General features: G+C 40.4%; 1 protein-coding gene across 8 annotated transcripts in view; it reads left to right on the top strand.

The window, feature by feature from the left end:
- Positions 1 to 20,064, top strand: part of ABCC4 (ATP binding cassette subfamily C member 4) — a 199,697-nt gene that overhangs the window by 12,786 nt on the left and 166,847 nt on the right. For all 8 annotated transcript variants that reach the window (XR_005295447.2, XR_005295451.2, XM_043504664.1 and 5 more), the window contains exons 2-4: positions 12,665 to 12,775; positions 17,940 to 18,060; positions 18,885 to 19,109. Coding sequence is in view for 6 of the 8 variants with exons in the window: in XM_043504664.1 (XP_043360599.1) it covers positions 12,665 to 12,775; positions 17,940 to 18,060; positions 18,885 to 19,109 (457 nt within the window). In the remaining 2 variants the exon portion in view is untranslated. The remainder of the gene's footprint in view (positions 1 to 12,664; positions 12,776 to 17,939; positions 18,061 to 18,884; positions 19,110 to 20,064) is intronic.

The following is a 20,064-nucleotide window of genomic DNA, read 5'->3' as shown; positions in this document are numbered from 1 at the left end:
ATCTGCTCAACATTTACCACAAGGGCAAGGAAAGAGGCAAAACAGGCTCCAGGCAACTTTATTGCAGGAAGCACTGACAGTGGCAGGCGATTCTCTTAATTGGATTTTTGGAGTTTTGATATAAAACTACTCAAGATAGTTAAGTCCCAGACAGACTGCAAAGAGCTACAAAAGGATCTCTCAAAACTGGGTGACTGGGCAACAAAATGGCAGATGAAATTCAATGTTGTTAGATGCAAAGTAATGCACGTTGGAAAATGTAATCCCAACTATACATATAAAATGATGGGGTCTAAATTAGCTGTTACCACTCAAGAAAGAGATCTTTGAGTCATTGTGGATCGTTATCTGAAAAAATCCATTCAGTGTGCAGTGGCAGTCAAAAAAGTGAACAGAATGTTGGGAATCATTAAGAAAGAAAATATCATATTGCATCTATATAAATCAATGGAACGCTCACATCTGGAATACTACATGCAGATGTGGTCACCCCATCTTAAAAAGATATATTGGAATTGGAAAAGGTTCAGAAAAGGGCAACAAAAATAATTAGGGGTATGGAATGGCTGCCATATGAGGAGAGATTAATAAAACTGGGACTTTTGAGCTTGGAAAAGAGGCGACTAAGGGGGGATATGATAGAGGTTTATAAAATCATAACTTGTGAGGAGAAAGTAAAGAAGAAAGTGGCACCTTAGAGACTAACAAATTTATTAGAGCATAAGCTTTCGTGAGCTACAGCTCACTTCATCGGATGCATTTGGTGGAAAAAACAGAGGAGAGATTTATATACACACACGCAGAGAACATGAAACAATGGGTTTATCATACACACTGTAAGGAGAGTGATCACTTAAGATAAGCCATCACCAGCAGTAGGGGGGGGAAAAGGAGGAAAACCTTTCATGGTGACAAGCAAGGTAGGCTAATTCCAGCAGTTAACAAGAATATCAGAGGAACAGTGGGGGGTGGGGTGGGAGGGAGAAATACCATGGGGAAATAGTTTTACTTTGTGTAATGACTCATCCATTCCCAGTCTCTATTCAAGCCTAAGTTAATTGTATCCAGTTTGCAAATTAATTCCAATTCAGCAGTCTCTCGTTGGAGTCTGTTTTTGAAGCTTTTTTGTTGAAGTATAGCCACTCTTAGGTCTGTGATCGAGTGACCAGAGAGACTGAAGTGTTCTCCAACTGGTTTTTGAATGTTATAATTCTTGACGTCTGATTTGTGTCCATTCATTCTTTTACGTAGAGACTGTCCAGTTCGGCCAATGTACATGGCAGAGGGGCATTGCTGGCACATGATGGCATATATCACATTGGTAGATGCGCAGGTGAACGAGCCTCTGATAGTGTGGCTGACGTGATTAGGCCCTATGATGGTATCCCCTGAATAGATATGTGGGCAGAGTTGGCAACGTTTTTGCCAACTCTGCCCACATATCTATTCAGGGGATACCATCATAGGGCCTAATCACGTCAGCCACACTATCAGAGGCTCGTTCACCTGCGCATCTACCAATGTGATATATGCCATCATGTGCCAGCAATGCCCCTCTGCCATGTACATTGGCCGAACTGGACAGTCTCTACGTAAAAGAATGAATGGACACAAATCAGACGTCAAGAATTATAACATTCAAAAACCAGTTGGAGAACACTTCAGTCTCTCTGGTCACTCGATCACAGACCTAAGAGTGGCTATACTTCAACAAAAAAGCTTCAAAAACAGACTCCAACGAGAGACTGCTGAATTGGAATTAATTTGCAAACTGGATACAATTAATTTAGGCTTGAATAGAGACTGGGAATGGATGAGTCATTACACAAAGTAAAACTATTTCCCCATGGTATTTCTCCCTCCCACCCCAACCCCCACTGTTCCTCTGATATTCTTGTTAACTGCTGGAATTAGCCTACCTTGCTTGTCACCATGAAAGGTTTTTCCTCCTTTCCCCCCCCACTGCTGGTGATGGCTTATCTTAAGTGATCACTCTCCTTACAGTGTGTATGATAAACCCATTGTTTCATGTTCTCTGTGTGTGTGTATATAAATCTCTCCTCTGTTTTTTCCACCAAATGCATCCGATGAAGTGAGCTGTAGCTCACGAAAGCTTATGCTCTAATAAATTTGTTAGTCTCTAAGGTGCCACAAGTACTCCTTTTCTTTTTGCGAATACAGACTAACACGGCTGCTACTCTGAAAACTAAAGAAGAAAGTGTTATTTACTCCTTCTCATAACACAAGAACTAAGGGTCATCAAATGAAATTAATAGGCGGCTGATTTAAAACAAACAAAAGGAAGTATTTTTTTCCACACAATGCTATCAAAGTCAACCTGTGGAAATCCTTGCCAGAGGACGTTGTGAAGGCCAAGACTATAAGAGGGTTCAAAAAAGAACTAGATAAGCTCATGGAGGATAGGTCCATCAATGGTTATTAGCCAGGATAGACAGGGATGGTGTTCCTAGCCTCTGTTTGCCAGAAGCTGGGAATGGGCAGTGGGATGGATCACTTGATGATTACCTGTTCTGTTCATTCCCTGTGGGCACCTGGCATTGGCCACTGCTGGAAGACAGGATACTGGGCTAGATGGACCTTTGATCTGATCCAGTATGGCCATTCTTATGTTCTCAGGGACTGGCTTTGGCTCTGCCCCCATCCGATTCAGCAGGGAAGAAGCGAGATTCAGCTTCTATGTCAGATGCAGGATCCTAAAAAGTTAAGGATATGGGAGGAGGGGGGAAAGAAAGGAAAGAAAAGGTCTAAATGAGTGACAGAGCTGTCTCATTTCAAAGGCTCAATTGTGGTACCGAGGGGAAAAAAAAAAAAGTACACTGTCCTTGATGTCGGACCCATTACAAAGCCAATCTGGGAGAGAAGGACTTACGGGGACAGAATCTCATTATGGAGCCAGGCTCTGATTCAAGTTATCGAGCAGAGTTAGGAGCCACTCCTCTACGGAGACTGTCCTGAGGGTTGAGATCTAAGGATCCAATTAAGAGAACTGATCAGGGTTTGTCAGATCCATACAGAATTACTGTGATAGCAATAGTTCATCGGGCAGATCTGTCTCCGGCTCTGTTGACAGTTGACCCAGATACTGCATCTCAGGACACACCAGTCATGTTACTACAATCAGTCAGGCTGACTACTTCTCTGAGAGTCAGCGAAGAAGAGGAAAGGGCCAGGAGCTCGCTGCTGCTGCTGCCTCTTCCACTGACCCCTTTGGGATCCCTGGAGAAGAACATCTCTCTGCTCTCTTTTTCCAAGGAGGTTGTCGTCTCCGGTCCCATCTGAGCTACAAATGGATTGGAGCCTGAATAGATATGCGGATCACAGATTAGAACCAGAGAAAATTTGTTATAATCAGTTCAATGCAGCCTCAGTGAATCCATGGGCACAGAGATATTTTCAGAGGGATCCATCAATGGGGTTTTGGCTGGAGTGCCATATGCCTCTTTGGGTAAAGTGGTCTCACGGGCCATTTCTGGCACCTTATCAGGACAGACTGATGTATGGGGACAGACTTTCAGCAAGAGAGTATCAGGAGGACATGCAGTTGTCAGATCCAACAGATAAGGACCAGCCAATGCAGCTTACTCAAAACAAGCCATCTATAGAAATAGGTGAAATATTATCTGAACTAGAGCTGCTAGTCTGACTCAGAAGTAACATATGAAAATGTGAGGGACATCTCAGTATCATCACCATCGGAAGATGCTATAGCCTTTCATGAGTTAGTATCTTGGATGTCAAAGATACTAGATATTCCTTCTGTTTTTGTGGACGAATCATCACATCCTATCTTCAATATTTTGGCACAGTGTCTAGTCAATGAGCCTCACTTCCCTTGTTATAGGGATTGCTTCAGCCAGCAAAGACAGGCTGTAAAACACTCTCAACCATTCAGTCTCTATGTAAAAAGGCAGACAAAATATATAAGTTCCTTCAAGAAGGACTTGCTATGTTTCATACTTATCCACCTCCTAATTTGTTGGTGTTTGAAGTGGGACTTCACAGATCAAAAGGTGCTCAAGTTCACTGTACTCCGTTGGACAAGAAAGGGAAAAGGCTGGACGTATTAGGAAGAAAAATACTTTCTTTAGCTACATTAAACATATGCCTATCTGACTCTGAAGTTGTCATGGCTAGGTACCAATACCATCTCTAGAGCAAAATGTCCTCTTTTCTTTGTGCACTTTCAAGGGAACACAAACAGTGTCATTCAGTCAAAACGGCATTTGATAAATGTTGCGAAGCAACAGTTGAGAGTGGCTTTTGACTCCTCAGATACTTCAGCAAGATCAGTAGCTTTGGCTGTCTTATTAAGGAGACACACATGGTTAAGATCAGTGGGACTTCCTCGTGAGACAAAAATGGGGCTAGCGGACCTTCTATTTGAAGGAGAAGGACTGTTTAAACCGATGAACCACTAGAGAAAATGAAGGAAGGGTACACTTTTCATTCCCTCTACAATATCAGTATTACTGACCATGAATGCATCTACTCTGGGATGGGGAGCCCACCTGACTGACCAGTTGTTGGTCAGAGATCACTGGTCAGCAAAGGAAAAGAACTTACACATCAATATTTTAGAATTGACAGCAATCAGACTAACTCTAAGGTCTTTTCTGCCTCAACTCAAAAACAAAGCAGTTCAGGTAGTAAGAGACAATATGACAGCGTTATATTATCAAAACAATACTCCTGGGGGAGTAATAGCCATTAATGGACTTAACCTCCATGAATTTATCCAGTTCTCTTTTAAACCCTGTTATAGTCCTAGCCTTTACAATCTCCTCCAGCAAGGAGTTCCACAGGTTGACAGTGCACTGTGTGAAGAAGATCTTCCTTTTATTTGTTTTAAACCTGCTGCCATTAATTTCATTTGGTGGCCACTAGTTCTTATATTATGGAAACAAGTAAATAACATTTCCTTATTCACTTTCTCCACACCACTGATGATTTTATATATCTCTATCATATCCCCCCTTAGTCCCCTCTTTTCCAAGCTGAAAAGTCCTAGCCTCTTTAATCTCTCCTCATATGGGACCCATTACATTCTGGAACAGCCTTCTCAGGGGAGTGGCGGAAGGGGACACAAAAAACATCATTTATTTTAAGACTGAGTTTGATAAGTTTGTGGAGGGGTGGTATGGTGAGACTGCCTTCAATGGCATGTAGCTAGTCTGCAACTGCTAGTCGCAAATATCCCCAATGGCCAGTGATGAGACACTAGATGGGGAGGGCTCAGAGTTACTACAGAGAATTCTTTCCTGGTATCTGGCTGATGGGTCTTGCTGAAATGCTCAGGATCTAACTGACTGCCATATGTGGGGATGGGAAGGAATTTTCCCCTGCATCAGATTGGCAGAGACCCTGGGAGATTTTTGTCTTTCTCTGCAGCATGGGGCACGCAGGTCACTTGCAGGTTTCAACTAGTTTAAACGGTGGATTCTCTGTAATTTGAAGTCTTTAAATCATGATTTAAGGACTTCAGTAATTCAGCCAGAGGTCATGGGTCTATTATAGGAGTGGGTGGGTCAGGATCCATGGCCTGCAATGTGCAGGAGGTCAGAGCAGATGATCATGATGGTCCCTTCTGGCCTTAACGTCTATAAGCCCATCAGAAGGCAGGTCCTGATTCAGGTTACACTGTCTTGGGGACCTGATGAACCTGAAGAAATGGGAACTGAGTTTGGTATTTTGTACTCTTCCTTATGGTAATAGTAGGGATGTATGCCATATTTGATCCTTTACCCTGATTAGAAGGTCAATAGCTGCTCTTATCCATATTTGGTCTTTGGGATGTCCATAATTAAGCATCAAGCATTCATAGTAATGATTTGTATCACTTATTTCTTAATTCCTATATATAGAATCATAGGATCATAGAGATCATAGCCCTGGAAGTGACGTCAGGAGGTCATCTAGTTCAGTCCCCTGCACTTATGGCAGGACTAAGTATTATCTCGAGCATTCTGGACAGGTGTTTGTCTAACCTGCATTACAAATCTCTGATGACAAAAATTCCACAACCTCTCTAGGCAATTTATTCTTGTACTTAACCACTCTGACAGAAAGTTTTTCCTAAACTGTCCTTGCTGCAATTTAAGCCCATTGGTTCTTGTCCTATCCTCAGAGGTGAAGGGGGACAATTTTTCTCACTCTTCCATGTAACAACCTTTTATGTGCTTGAAAACTGTTATCATATCCCCTCTCAGTCTTCTCTTCTCCGGACTAAATAAACTCAATTTTTTCAACCTTCCCTCATAAGTATTTTTTCTAGATCTTTAATCCTTTTTATAGCTCTTCTCTGGATTTTCTCCAATTTGTCCACATCTTTCCTGAAATGTGACACCCAGAACCGGACACAGTATTCCAATTGAGGCCTAATCATCATAGAGTAGAATTACTTCTCGTGTCTTGCTTGCAAAACTCCTGCTAATACATCCCAGAATGATATTTGCTTTTTTTGCAACAGTGTTACACTGTGGACTCATATTGGCTTGTGATGCACTATGACTCACAGATCCCTTTCTGCAGGACTCCTTCCTAGGCACTCATTTCCCATTTTGTAAGTGTGCAACTGATTGTTTCTTCCTAAGTGGAGTACTTTGCATTTGTCCTTATTGAATTTCATCTTATTTCATCAGAATTTCATCAGACCATTTTCTCCAGTTTGTCCAGATCATTTTGAATTTTAATCCTATCTTCCAAAGCACTTGCAACCCCTCCTAGCTAGATGTGGTCTGCAAACTTTATAAGTGTACTCTCTCTGTAGACTATTACCTAAATCAAAGGTCCCCAAACTGTGGGGGCCCCCCCAGGGGGATCATGGAGGAATGTTTCTGGGGGCACGGCTGGGGCCTGGGCCAGCCCCCATGGGGACCAGGTACGGAGTTCCATCCAGTTCCTTTGCATGCTGACTGTTACTTATCACTTTATTATCTTCTAGGTGATTGCTAATTATGTGCTCCATTATCTTTCAGGTCCTGAAATTAATCTGACTGGTCTGTAATTCCCCATATTGTCCTTATTTCCCTTTTTACAGATGGGCACTATATTTGCCCTTTTCCAGTCCTCTGGAATCTCTTTTCCATGACTTTTCAAAGATAATCATAATGGCTCAGATATCTCCTCAGTCAGTTCCTTGAGTATTCTAGGATGTATTTAATCAGGCCCTGGTGACTTGAAGACATCTAACTTGTCTAAATAATTTTTAACTTGTTCTTTCCCTATTTTAACCTCTGCCAATGAAAATGAGGTAGGATCATTCAGTCTAACTGCTTAGATACTGCATAGCAACCTAATTGCTAAAGGCTCCCCTCCCCCAACTTCTTTCTTGCAGAATCCTGTGGTGTATTATATCCATTTGTGGTTACTCATTTGTCTCTGAGAATGACAGTGCAAAATAACTGTAGATCAGATATCTCCTTAGTCCTACACTATTCAGCTAAATCACAGCTGCTAGCATATAACCGGCCTAATAACTCATTTGCTTATGTTTATATATTTGCCCTCCATGCATGTTCCTAATAAGCTAATAAGAAATACACTCCATCTTATACTTTTATAATATCATTTTACCTTGGCAAGCATAAAATCACCCTTGAGTCAGTGTCATAGGTCATAAAGTCAGGTCAGCGGTCAACTGGTGAGATATGTTCAGATGATCCTACCTGGTGATAGGAGGGACTACCACAACCAAGGCCAGAAGGGACTACCACAACCATCTAGCCTGACCCCCGGCACACATGTAGCATTTCTCCCAGCAGCTGGATTAAAGCACATCTTTCAGAAAGATATCTAATCTCCTTTTAAAAACTCCAGGTGATGGTAAGTCCACCACCTCCCCTGCTATGCTGTTAAATTCTTTAATTACCATCACTAGTAGGAAATTGCATCTTACTTTAAGGTTGAATTTGTCTAACTTCAGCTTCCACTTTTCACAGAATGATAATGCCATAATCTGATCTCTCAGTCCTCTTCCTCAAAGGAAACCAGCACAACACCTTCAAAAGACGAGCCTGGGAACTTAAATTCATAACTCTGCTAGACACCAGAAATTATGGACTTAATAAGGACCAGGGCTGGCCCTAGACCAAATGGCGCCCCAGGCGAGGAGCATCTTTGGTACCCCCCTCCATTTGTTAAACTTTTGAATACTTTATTTTTTTTATTGTATTTGTAGCCTATTTCACGACTTTGATGCATGATTTATCCCTGTCCTATAAGACTATAAATTTTCACGCTAGGATCTGTAAATCTGTATTTATTTATGCCACATTTTAGTAAATAAAAAAATCCATTTCCACTAAGCTTATAGAAACTTTTTCATTTTAAGAATAACTGAAATGTACTATTACCAAGAAATTGAACTGTGCACTGACGTTTGTTGGGCCAGTATTAAAATGTGTTACAGTAGGTGACAGCCTTAGAATGTTAACCCTAGTCCTTTAGTTCAAAAGGTCACATTTCTTGCCTTTGCCCTCCCGAACTTAAGCACAGCGTCAGAGAGATCAAAAGACTAGCCAATAACATTTTCAAGCGATAAAATAGCAAGTGATGTCAGTCTCTGGTCGGCCATTGTCAATTGAAGATACGTTTTAATTAGCCTGAGCTTCGAAAAGCTGTGTCACCACTTGTGACTGTGTCTGGCAGCATGAGTAGAATCCTCAGTGTCCTTCAGTTCTGCAACATGAATAAATTGGAGAACTTGGAGGGGAAAGTGCTTCCCATATGGCAAAATGTGACATATCCATTTTGATATAGAGGTCTTTATTGAACATTCAAACATTCCCCATGTGTCAGCGTCCAGTGAAGGTCCACACAATTGTTGAAGAGTGTTTTCCTGTCTGCCTGCAGCTTATAAGGCCCCCCCACCCTGGTGTTTTCATGGTGTTTCATTGGTTCAAACCTTTCTTCAATGCACACTCAAGCAGTGTGAATGAGCGACCAAAAAAACTCCCTCTTGAATTTTTCTTCCAAGATTCCTATCACCTCATCTCTGCCCTTGTAACCAAACTCTCTCTTCTTATTATTAATACGAATTTCCTTGAAGACAGGCCCAACTCCTAAGTTTTTCAGCCCTGATGATCCACCAGCACCTGCAAGATCATGGAGAAGTATCCCTTTTGGTTCATGTACTCTGTTGCAAGGTGGTTGGGGGCCAAAATTGGGATATACGTTCCATCTATTGCTCTGCTGCAGTTAGGGAAACCCATTGCCTCAAAGCCATCAACTATTTTCTGCACATTATCATGAGTCACAGTCCTTCGTGGTAGGAAGCGATTAATGGCCCTGCGCACTTGCATCCTGGCAACTCCCAAGATGGACTGTGATTTGTGACTGATCAGTAGCAGTCTGGAGTTGCCAGTTTCCATACAGTGATCGCCACTTGCTTTTCCTCAGTGAGAGCAGCTCTCATTCTGGTGTCCTTTCACCACAGTTCCAGGAAGGTAGATTGGCACATCCGAAAGTTCTACAGCCACTGCTCATCATCCCATACATGCATCATGATGCGATCTCACCACTCAGTGCTTGTTTCCTGAGCCCAGTACTGTCAGTCTACTGTGGCAAGCTAGTTCATGAATGCCAGCAGCAATCTTGAATTATTTGTTTCCATAGCAAACAGCGAGGCAGGCATCACTGATTGATTCACTCTCTGTTTTGAATGTCTGCTCATGAAATACCGCAGAACCAGCTATGTTGTGTTCATAATGCTCATCATCAGACTGGTCAGCAGATCAGGATCCATGCTGCCAGGCAGAGATGGTGGGCACACAGTTTACAAGGATGGTTGGAAAACAGCACAAAATGAAGTAGGAAGCCCATGGAATGGTGGGACGGAAAGACCTACATCACGGGACGGCAAGCACGTCCCCATGATGCACCATGATCCGTTCCCAGAGATTCCAGTGGCAGAAGGTGGCAAGTTGCACAGTGGGATAGCGATCTACAATGCAACGCTCTCTCTGTCGTTGTAAGAGCGATGACTGTGGACATGTTCCACCAACACAAGGAGCATTGTGTGGACGTGCACAACCGATGGCATTAAATGACTTATGATCATCGATATTACTTAAGTCCACTTAACTCTGTAGTGTAGACATGGCCCCACTCTCTCTGCTATCACTTAAATATTGTGGATCACGTTATCAATACTCAGTGCCCATAATTGGGGTCATATTTTACATGACCCGTGCTCGGTACTCAACAGCTCCCACTGTGACACTTCTGGCAAGATTTTCAAAAGAGCTTTTTTAATATACTGAACTTTTTGAAAATGTGGCTACTTATTTTGCTGTTTAAATGGGAGCTGAGCTCTTCATTAATAGAAATATGTCTCTTTGTTAATCTGTCCATTTCTTCCTAATTGCATTTTTACTATGTCTTTTATTAATATTAATGCTGATAGAACACTTTGTAATGTATTTGCAAAACATTCTATAATAATCATTCTATATTTAAAAGTTTACAATGTGAACGTTTTAATTATCAAGTTTTATATTTGTGAGTGAGCTAGCCAACTGGCAGTTTTCTCTGACATTTTTAAACTTGAAAAGCCTTGTCAGGTCAGACAGAGTAAATTTTTTGGCTAGTATTGCATCCATATTCTGCTTAGTCGAGGTTAGCATCTTTCTTTCCATATATTTAATGAATTGATATCAGGCCGTGAAATGTGTCCCCATATAATTTCTCGCGACATATTTATAACTCCATGAGACATTGCAAAGATTTCTCTTGACTCTTTGATGAGGATTCAGCAGCTTTCAAATGTCTAGTTACATGTTTTTTTTTACCTAGCTTAACATAATTAAAATAAGGTTTCTGTGTTCACTCACAACCAGATGTCTCCTGAGTTACCCACAATTGGCAGAGCTTGGAATTAAAGGTTATTTCTTTTCCTTGGATTTCTGACAGAGGAAGTATTTTATACAGCTCTAGAAATAATTCAGGATAGGACATCAACAGAATTTGAGCAGGGCAGTGCCTTTGGCGATATGGGAGTGCAAGAAAATATCATCTTTATATCTGGAGCTGGGTGAAATTTTTGGAATGAAAAAACAACAACAACCAGTTTTGAGTTGATCAAAACTATTTGTGAATTTGGGTCAAATCTGGCAAATAGTTTTGGCCAAAAAAATGAAGAAAATTTTTGAACAAGTCAAAATGTTTTATTTTTTTTACATTTTCAAAATAAAATGTTTATACTTCTAAATCAACCCTACCCTCAAAAAAATTAATTTCAGGTTGAGCAGAATGTTTGACTCAAATTGACCTTTTTCAGGTTTTTTTCTTCATTTCTGTGATAAACTGAAAACATTTCTGGTTTGGGGCTCCACCCAAAATGAGGACTTTCTTTTTCCGTTTCTGCATTTTTCAATTCTGCCACTGAATGGAAAATCAGTTATTCCCTCAGTTTATTTCTATCCCAAGCCCTTTAGTTAACTACCCAAAGTATTCATGAAGATTGTGTTGGAGATGATAATGAAGTATATAGTTCTTTTGTTTTTTGAGATTTAGATGTTTTGTCTGATAGTGGACAGTTCCTTCCTATGTGTGTGGGATTTCAATCTCTAGCTTAGTGTTTTACATTTTGGTTTGTCTAATTTACATGCTATAGTTTGTAGAGTTTATAGAGTTTGTAGAGTTGTACATTTGGAAGATAAATATTATGAAGGAGATTCCAGTTTAAAGAAAATTCTGTAACAGGGATAATTCTGGACCATATCCGCAATTTAATGATTTATTTGGACATATCACTAGAATTGTTGTATAAAACTGTTAAAGGATTTTAAGAATTGTTATTATTCCTATCTCTTTTTAGTCCCAAAATATTACTATAATAGTGTGTCCCATAGCGACACAAATTTACCTTATTTTCTGACTTTATTTTTGTAAGTGTCATTTCTAACGTGTATTTCCTTGCTATACGTTTTATGACTCATTTTTTATTGATGGAAAATTTTAAGCTCTTCTACTTACCCAGAATTCTACTCCTTTTTTAAAAGGGACTGATTGTCAAAATATTCTTTATTTACTGTTTTCTATGCTGGTACGAGTATACAATACCCAGGGTCTGGACTGTGGAGAGGAAGGAAGCTGGTGAGGGTGCTAACTTTGGAACTTGAGCGACCAGGGTTCAGTTCACTGCTCTGCCACAGACTTCTTGTGTAGCCTTGGACAAGTCACCTTGGGTACATCTACGCTTCAGTTAGACACCCATAGCTGGCCTGTGCCAGCTGATTTGGGCTCATGGGGCTCAAGCTAAGGGGCTGTTTAGCTGTGGTGTAAATGTTTGGACTCAGGTTGGAGCCCAAGTTCTAGGACCCTGTGAGGTGGGAGGGTCCCAGAGCTCAGGCTTCATTTCGAGACTCAACTTCTACATTGACACAGGCCGTACACGGGTGTCTAATTGCGGTGTAGACATACCCTGAGTCTCTCTGTGCCTCAGTTCCTTATCTGTAATATCAATACTCCTTTCCTCTTAGGGGTTGTGAGGATAAATATGGTAAAGACTGTGAAGTGCTCAGTTACCACAGTAATAGGGTGGTAGAGGCTTGTGAGTACCTGAGAAATCAAATTAATACATAAGTAAATTACTCTTTCTGCTCCATTGACTGAATATAACAATTTTTATTGTATATTCAAATAGGTGGTTGAATCCTTTATTTGTTACTGGTCACAAACGAAAGCTTGAAGAAGATGATATGTATAAAGTGCTGGCTGAAGATTCATCAGAGAGGGTTGGAGAGGAGTTGCAATGGTAAGGAAAAAATCAACACTTCATGTAATCACGTCTTCACAGATGAGATGGAAACATATATAGTAACTCCTCACTTAACAACATCCTCCCAGTTAATATTGTTTCACTATTAGGTCGCTGACCTATTAGAGAACATACTCCCTTAAAGTCCTGCAATGTTCCCTTATAACGTTGTTTGGCTCCCCCCATTCCTCCCGCCTGGCGCTCCTGCCAGGGAGTGGAGTCGGGGTGTAGGGACTTGCCCCGCTCTGCCCATCCAGCATTCCAGCAGGGTTCAGGCAAGCCCCCGCACCCCGACCACGCTCCCTGGCTGGAGCGCCAGGCAGGCGGAATGTGGCAAGACCCTGCACTCCAACCCTGCTGTGCCCCGCCTCAACCAAGCTTCACAATCATCATTGGTGAGTACAGTATTAAATTGTTTGTTAAAAATGATTTAAAACTTATACTGTGTATGTATATAATATCTTTTGTCTGGTGAAAAAATTTCCCTGGAACTTAACCCCTATTTACATTAGTTCTTATGTGGAAATTGGATTCGCTTAACATCGTTTCACTTAAAGTTGCATTTTTTCAAGAACGTAACTAGGACATTAAGTGTAAAAGAATTTGCATTATTATCTTTTCTTCAAAGATGCTTCATTTGAATGGCACTCTACAAAATGCCTGGAATCGAAGATTCTGTACTCTGACATTCCAGTAATTATATTTTAATAAAGCAATCCTATGCTGTGGTAAAGATATATTATGCAACTTTCTCCCCTTACAGAGACAGGGGAATAAGTTTGTGCTTTCTACCTTTTTGATTGAAAAACAGAACAAACTGAATTAGTAGGGGCAAAAACATTCCCTTAGTAAAGGTGAAATATGCCACTGATTGATAGATGTCCTGTGCAGCTAAACCCTCTCTAAGGTCTTATCTTCACTAGGATTTTTTGCACTAGTATATGTCCAGTGATATGAGTAAGGTTGGCAGAACTTGATTTTTTTATAACTTGACAGTTAATATTAATATTTGTTTTTAAACACTTTGAAAATGTAAATTGATAAAATTAAAGTCATGCAAAATTATGGGTTTTAAGCTTTTTTCAGTTTTTATTGATTGTAATTTTTCACAGCTGTGGGAAGTTGTGGGAGGATCAGACAATAGGAGGGGTCAGACAAGAATTATTTAATAACAGACTCTGAGATTAAAAGAGTTTAAGCTTTATAGTTGTTAAAACACAAATGATCAATGTGTAAGTTTACAAAGTAATTATACCTAAATCAAACTTCTAAGTTTTCAAACAGCATTTTTCTTACTTTGCCTATCTGTAAATTTCTGTCGTTATCAATGGAAATATTTTTTGTTGGCTGTGTGTGTAGGGTGAAATCGATTGTCTACTGACATTTACTGATAAAAATCTAATCTTTCCAAGCGTAGGTATAAATATCCTTTTTCAAAGCAGGCTTAAAGGTTAAGCGAGTCCATTCCAGATATGTGCCAGGATCATGTACCAAGAGTGTATCTTTATTATAACATGTTTTAAGAGAATAACTGTTTATACAAGTAATTTTCTTTCTTGAGACTCCTACAGGAACCTCATCAGTACCTCTGTTATAGGAGAGAGGTTTTTATTACATAGTAACTTGAAACAAGTAGTGTTTCAATATATCTGCAGAGGGCTTTCCTACTGAAAGATACTCTCCTCTCTACCAGAGGAGTGGCCTGGCCTCTTAACTTCCTGCTGTTACATGAGGTGAGGCAGCTATGGAGGAGGTGGACAGAACCTTTTGAAAGGTTCAGAATTGTCACTCTTAACTAGATTGGGAGCAGGAACTTCTCTGTAGAGGAGAAAGAGCAAGGAGTAGCAACAACTTCTTTGATCCTGAGTTAGCTAGAGCAGAAGTAGTAGTTAAATTGATAATCCCTGTGGAATGCATCATTTAACATCTATTCAGCAGATCATTGCAAAATTCCAAGAGTATTAGGATAGTAGAACCTAATTATGGTGGAGGTGAATATCAATTTGAGCGAGTTCTCATTATAATCAAAGTGAAAATCCACTGATGTGCCTTGAAGAGTTCAGGGCTTACACTGTAAAGGAGGGTGTAGTCTTTCCAGTGACTCTTGTAATAATTGCACTTCCTTCCCATGTGGTCAGGAAAAATGCTTGCATAGACATAATAGCATATTTAGCAGAATCTATGGGTCTATGTGTGCATTTTCACTTTCTATTCTACTTGACAACACACAAGGAGAATCATTCGTAAATCATAGAATCACAGAATTGTTGGACTGGAAGGGACGTCGAGAGGTCATCTAGTTCAGTGCCCTGCACTCATGGCAGGACTAAGTATTATCTCGAGCATTCTGGACAGGTGTTTGTCTAACCTGCATTACAAATCTCCAGTGATGGAGATTCCACAACCTCCCTAGGCAATTTATTCCCGTGCATAACCACCCTGACAGGAAGTTTCTCCTAATGTCCTATCTAAACCGCACTTGCTACAATTTAAGCACATTGCTTCTTGTTCTATTCTCAGAGGTGAAAGAGAACAATTTTTCTCAACAACCTTTTATGTGCTTGAAAACGGTTGTCATGTCCCTCCTTAGTCTTCTCTTCTCCAGACTAAACAAACACAATTTTTTCAGTCTTCCCTGATAAATCATGTTTTCTAGTTTTTTAATCATTTTTGTTGCTCTTCTCTGGATTTTCTCCCATTTCTCCATATCTTTCATGAAATGTGGCACCCAGAACTGGACACAATACTCCATTTGAGGCCTAATCAGCCCAGAATAGAGTGAAAGAATTACTTGTGTCTTCCTTACAACACTCCTGTTAATACATCCCAGAATGGTGTTTGCTTTTTTTGCAACAGTGTTAAGCTGTTGACTCATATTTAGCTTGTGATCCACTATGACTCCCAGATCCCTTTCTGCAGGACTCCTTCCGAGGCAATTGTTTCCCATATATGTGTGTACTGATTGTTCCTTATTGAATTTCATCCTATTTACTTCAGACCATTTCTCCAGTTTGTCCAGATTATTTTGAATTTTAAACCTATCCTCCAAAGCACTTGCAACCCCTACTCGCTTGGTATCATCCGCAGACTTTATAAGTGTAGTCTCTTTGCCATTATCTAAATCATTGATGAAGATATTGAACAGAACCAGATCCAGAACTTATCCCTGCGGGACCCCCCTCGATTTGCCCTTCCAGCTTGACTATGATCCATGATAACTACTCTCTGGGAGAGGTTTTCCAACCAGTTATACATCCACCCAGCTCCATCTAAGTTGTATTTCCTTAGTTTGTTTATGAGAAGGTCATGTAAATCTGTCTGAAAAGCCTTACTAAAGTCAAAATATACCCATCTACCTCTTCCCACCATCCACAGGGCTTGTTACCCTGTCAGAGAAAGCTATTGAGTTGATTTGACATGATTTATTCTTGACAAATCAATGCTGACTGTTACTTATCTCTTTATTATCTTCTAGGTGATTGCTTAATTATTTGCTCTATTATCTTTCCGGGTACTGAAATTAATCTGACTGGTCTGTAATTCCCCAGGTTGTCCTTATTTCCCTTTTCATAGATGGGCACTATATTCACTATTTTCCAGTCCTCTAGAATCTCTCTTCCATGACATTTCGAAGATAATTGCCAATGACTCAGATATCTCCTCAATCAGCTTCTTGTGTATTCTAGGATGTATTTCATCAGGCCCTGGTGACTTGAAGATACCTAACTTGTTGAAGTAATTTTTAACTTGTTCTTTACCTATTTTAACCTCTGATTCTACTTTACTTAAGCAAGCAGCCTTCAGTACTGCAAGACTAAGGCGTATAGAAACTTCACAAAATCCAACAAACTGCACTGTGGAGTCTGTCATTTTACCCTCTTCCACTCCTCCTACCCCCCCACTCTCCCCCGCCGACGATAAGAGAAAATATCTCAGTAATCAAGATAATATCTTTCTGGCGGCTATTCCGCATGCCCAAAGTTAGCGTGCCATCTTTTAACAGGTTTGAGACATTGGTGTATTCGCAGTTCTTGGACCAACAGGGTCTCGGTGCACAGCAGAATGCACTTGACCTCCAGAAATGAGGGAGGCACCTTATGTGAAAATCCTGTGCTTTAACAATTGTAGAGTGGCGCTAGTGTATTCTTGAACACATTATATGAACAGAATGATCACTTGTCTTCTTACTGTATTTTGATTCAGATTTGAACAGATTGTGCCTTGCTCATGTGCAGGTGCGCAGCCCTGCCAGAATGCAAAGGTCAAGCACAGTCATAGTCCCTGCCTTAGGAAGGAGCACTTGCTGGGGAAGCCTGGGCACCACAGGTGGTGCAATCCACCCCATGATGTTTGCCACCATCACATTGTTCTCTCTGCTTGTGTGTTATCCTCCTTCCTCCACCCTGAGTCTGTCTTGTGTATTTAGATTGTAGTCCCTGAACTGACGAGCTTGTCTTTTTGTTCTGTGTTGTACAGCACCTAGCACAATCACGTCATGGTTCATGATTGGGGCTCTAAGGCAATATGATAATGGAAATAATAATAATAAAAAAATTCCACTTCCCCTTCACCTAAGTACATGACCAGGTGAAGATAAGAGAGCGTGCTTCACAACTTAACAAACTGGATGTGCACACTCCTCTGTTCTTCTTGGAGCTCCGAGAGGGATTTTGCCAAGGTGGAGCATCTCCACACTGCCTCAGTGCAGGCCAGTGCCAGGAAGGCTTATTGTGACTTGGCCCTTAACTTCGGTAGCTGGCTCAGTCTGATCCAGGCTAAGAACAAACCAAGGACAGTGACTAGCTAGTTCTGCCTTTGTATGTCTCTATAAATCAGCAGCTAGTCCAAGGTTTGTTGATATTATCAGTGTGTTCTTGAGCACAGAGGAACAAAATGAGCCTGTAATGCTAACCATAGGCTTTAATGAGCCAGCAGAAATAAATAAATAAATAAAAATTTTTGAAAAGATTATTTTAGTGTCAGGTTCTTAAAGAGAAAGTATATGGTTGTGCCAGATGTGGAGTGACTGACCAGATAATTTGGCAATCCTACTATAGACCAAACTCTCTGTTTTACAACTTTAGCAAATTATGGTCTGTTTCTGTTGATTTTTAAGCTAGACTTTCCTTGTCTGCCAGTCTCATTTTACTTTATTTTCTAGGTACTGGGATAAAGAGGTGCAAAAAGCTAAAAAAGAAGCAAGAACACCACATTTAACAAAAGCAATCATACTTTGTTATTGGAAATCCTATTTAGCTTTGGGATTGTTCACATTGATTGAGGTAAAAGATGGAAAATACAATACAATGTATCTTTGAATATCGTTTTACCCAATAGCAATGTAAATCTTGTCCAATAGGCATTTGTGATGAATACTGGTGATTTAATTCTGGGACCCAACTCTTTCCCCATTTATAATTTCTTTCTGCCAGATAGTAGCAGCTACAAACTCTGTACTTTTTGTTTTTCAGATACTAGAATGTCTCTCCTTAACCATCGCTCGCTCTCTCTCTCTCTCTCTCTTACTCTCAGAAAAATACAATAGGGCCACACTCTGACTACTAGAAGTTGAAAACACTGGGTAGGATTCTCCGTTCAGTTACAATTGCATAACAGTGGGATTACACTGGTATAACTGAAAGCACATTTTCTCTGTGATATTGCCAGCCCCACCTGTTCAGGAATTGTTTTGAACTTGTATCTGCTGCTGATCTGTACATTACAGTATCCATAGGTTTGTGGGATGAAGCATAAAAAAATCTTTTTGCTAAATGTAACTGTCACAAAAAAGTACCATGTGATCTTCAGAAATTAAAGGAGATCTGTATTTATGTAAGTTATGATAACATGAAAGATTTTATTGGTGGCTTAAAGAACTTTTGAAAAGTTTTAAATATTTTAATTTTAATACTATTAAAATACATGTGTTATTATAGAAGTCCATTTCTTCTGGATTATATGGCAATAAAAACTGGCCTGGATTTTATTATAATAATAATAGGAAGAAGGGTGTGCCAGAAAGTTCTTACTTGCCTTGGAAGAAACTTGGATAGAAAACTACAGAATACATTCTTTCTATTTGTCCCCCCCCCCTTCTTTCTTTTAGGAAACACTCAAAGTAATTCAACCAGTCTTTTTGGGAAAAATTATTAATTATTTTGAATTTTTTGATCCTCTTGATACTGCTGCTTTGAATTTTGCCTACGGCTATGCAGCTGCTTTGTCTGTATGTACATTGATTTTAGCCATAACACACCACTTGTACTTTTATCATGTACTACGGGCTGGCATGAAGTTGAGAGTAGCGATGTGTCACATGATTTATCGGAAGGTAAGCAACCTTTAATTTTTCAAATGTATGTGTATATAAGTTAACTCTTCTAATAATTAGTTTAAATTATTAGTTTAATTATTTTCACTTTTGTAATAGTTCTGAAGTCATGGCATTTGAAGGAACAGGGTATAAGTCTATATTAATGAAAATCAGGGTTAGCATATATATATGTATTGATTTTTTTTATATTGAACTCAACAGTATATGGATGCCTATATAATGTTGTAGGCTATTGCCTGAGGTCCAGAGAATGTGGGGGAATGGGAGCTGTTGACTGTTGTGTGATCATTCTCCTCCACTTTAGAGATGCATTGGGAGAGAATGCCCCCCCCCCCCCCGGCCACTGCCTTCCTGTCTCAGCAGGGAGGAAGTTTGGTCAAACAAGTAGGGGAATAGCCAACTCCTGGAAGAGGAGAGCTCATGTCCAGACAGGCTGGAGCCAAGCCCCTCCTTATGACTCAAAGTGGGATTGTGCTTGGGGGAGGGACTTCTCTGCCTCCCTTTGACCAACCAGGAAGGGCATTAGGGGAGCTGATTGGCTCTCACAGCTTCCTCCTCTCAATTTAAAGCCTCCCTTGGTGTCCAGAGGTCACTTGCAGTATTGCTGCCCCACCTTCCCTCCTTGTAGTTGAGGTATATTGAGCTGTCTTTCCAGGGTGCTGTGGGGCTGACATCACCAGTTCCTGGGATCCGGAAGGATTTTTTTTCTTGGCAGGCCCAGAGGGTTTTTCACACATTTCAGGTTAAAAGGAGTAAGAATAGGATGGGAATTTAACTAGGACGAATACAGAAATGTTAGTCCATTGCAACATGAGCCTGGTGTCCAGTGTGAATAAAGGCTCAAAGGGCCAGGTCCCAGAGGTAAATGAGACCTGGGATGTGGCTAGTGAACCTGTTGCTGTAAGAAGGGGAGACCTGAAGTCTTTGCAGACTGAATTCACCCTTAGTACCC

This window comes from Dermochelys coriacea, chromosome 1, assembly GCF_009764565.3.
Source record: "Dermochelys coriacea isolate rDerCor1 chromosome 1, rDerCor1.pri.v4, whole genome shotgun sequence".
Lineage (NCBI taxonomy): Eukaryota > Metazoa > Chordata > Testudines > Dermochelyidae > Dermochelys > Dermochelys coriacea.
This window is presented reverse-complemented; position numbering and strand designations above follow the sequence as displayed.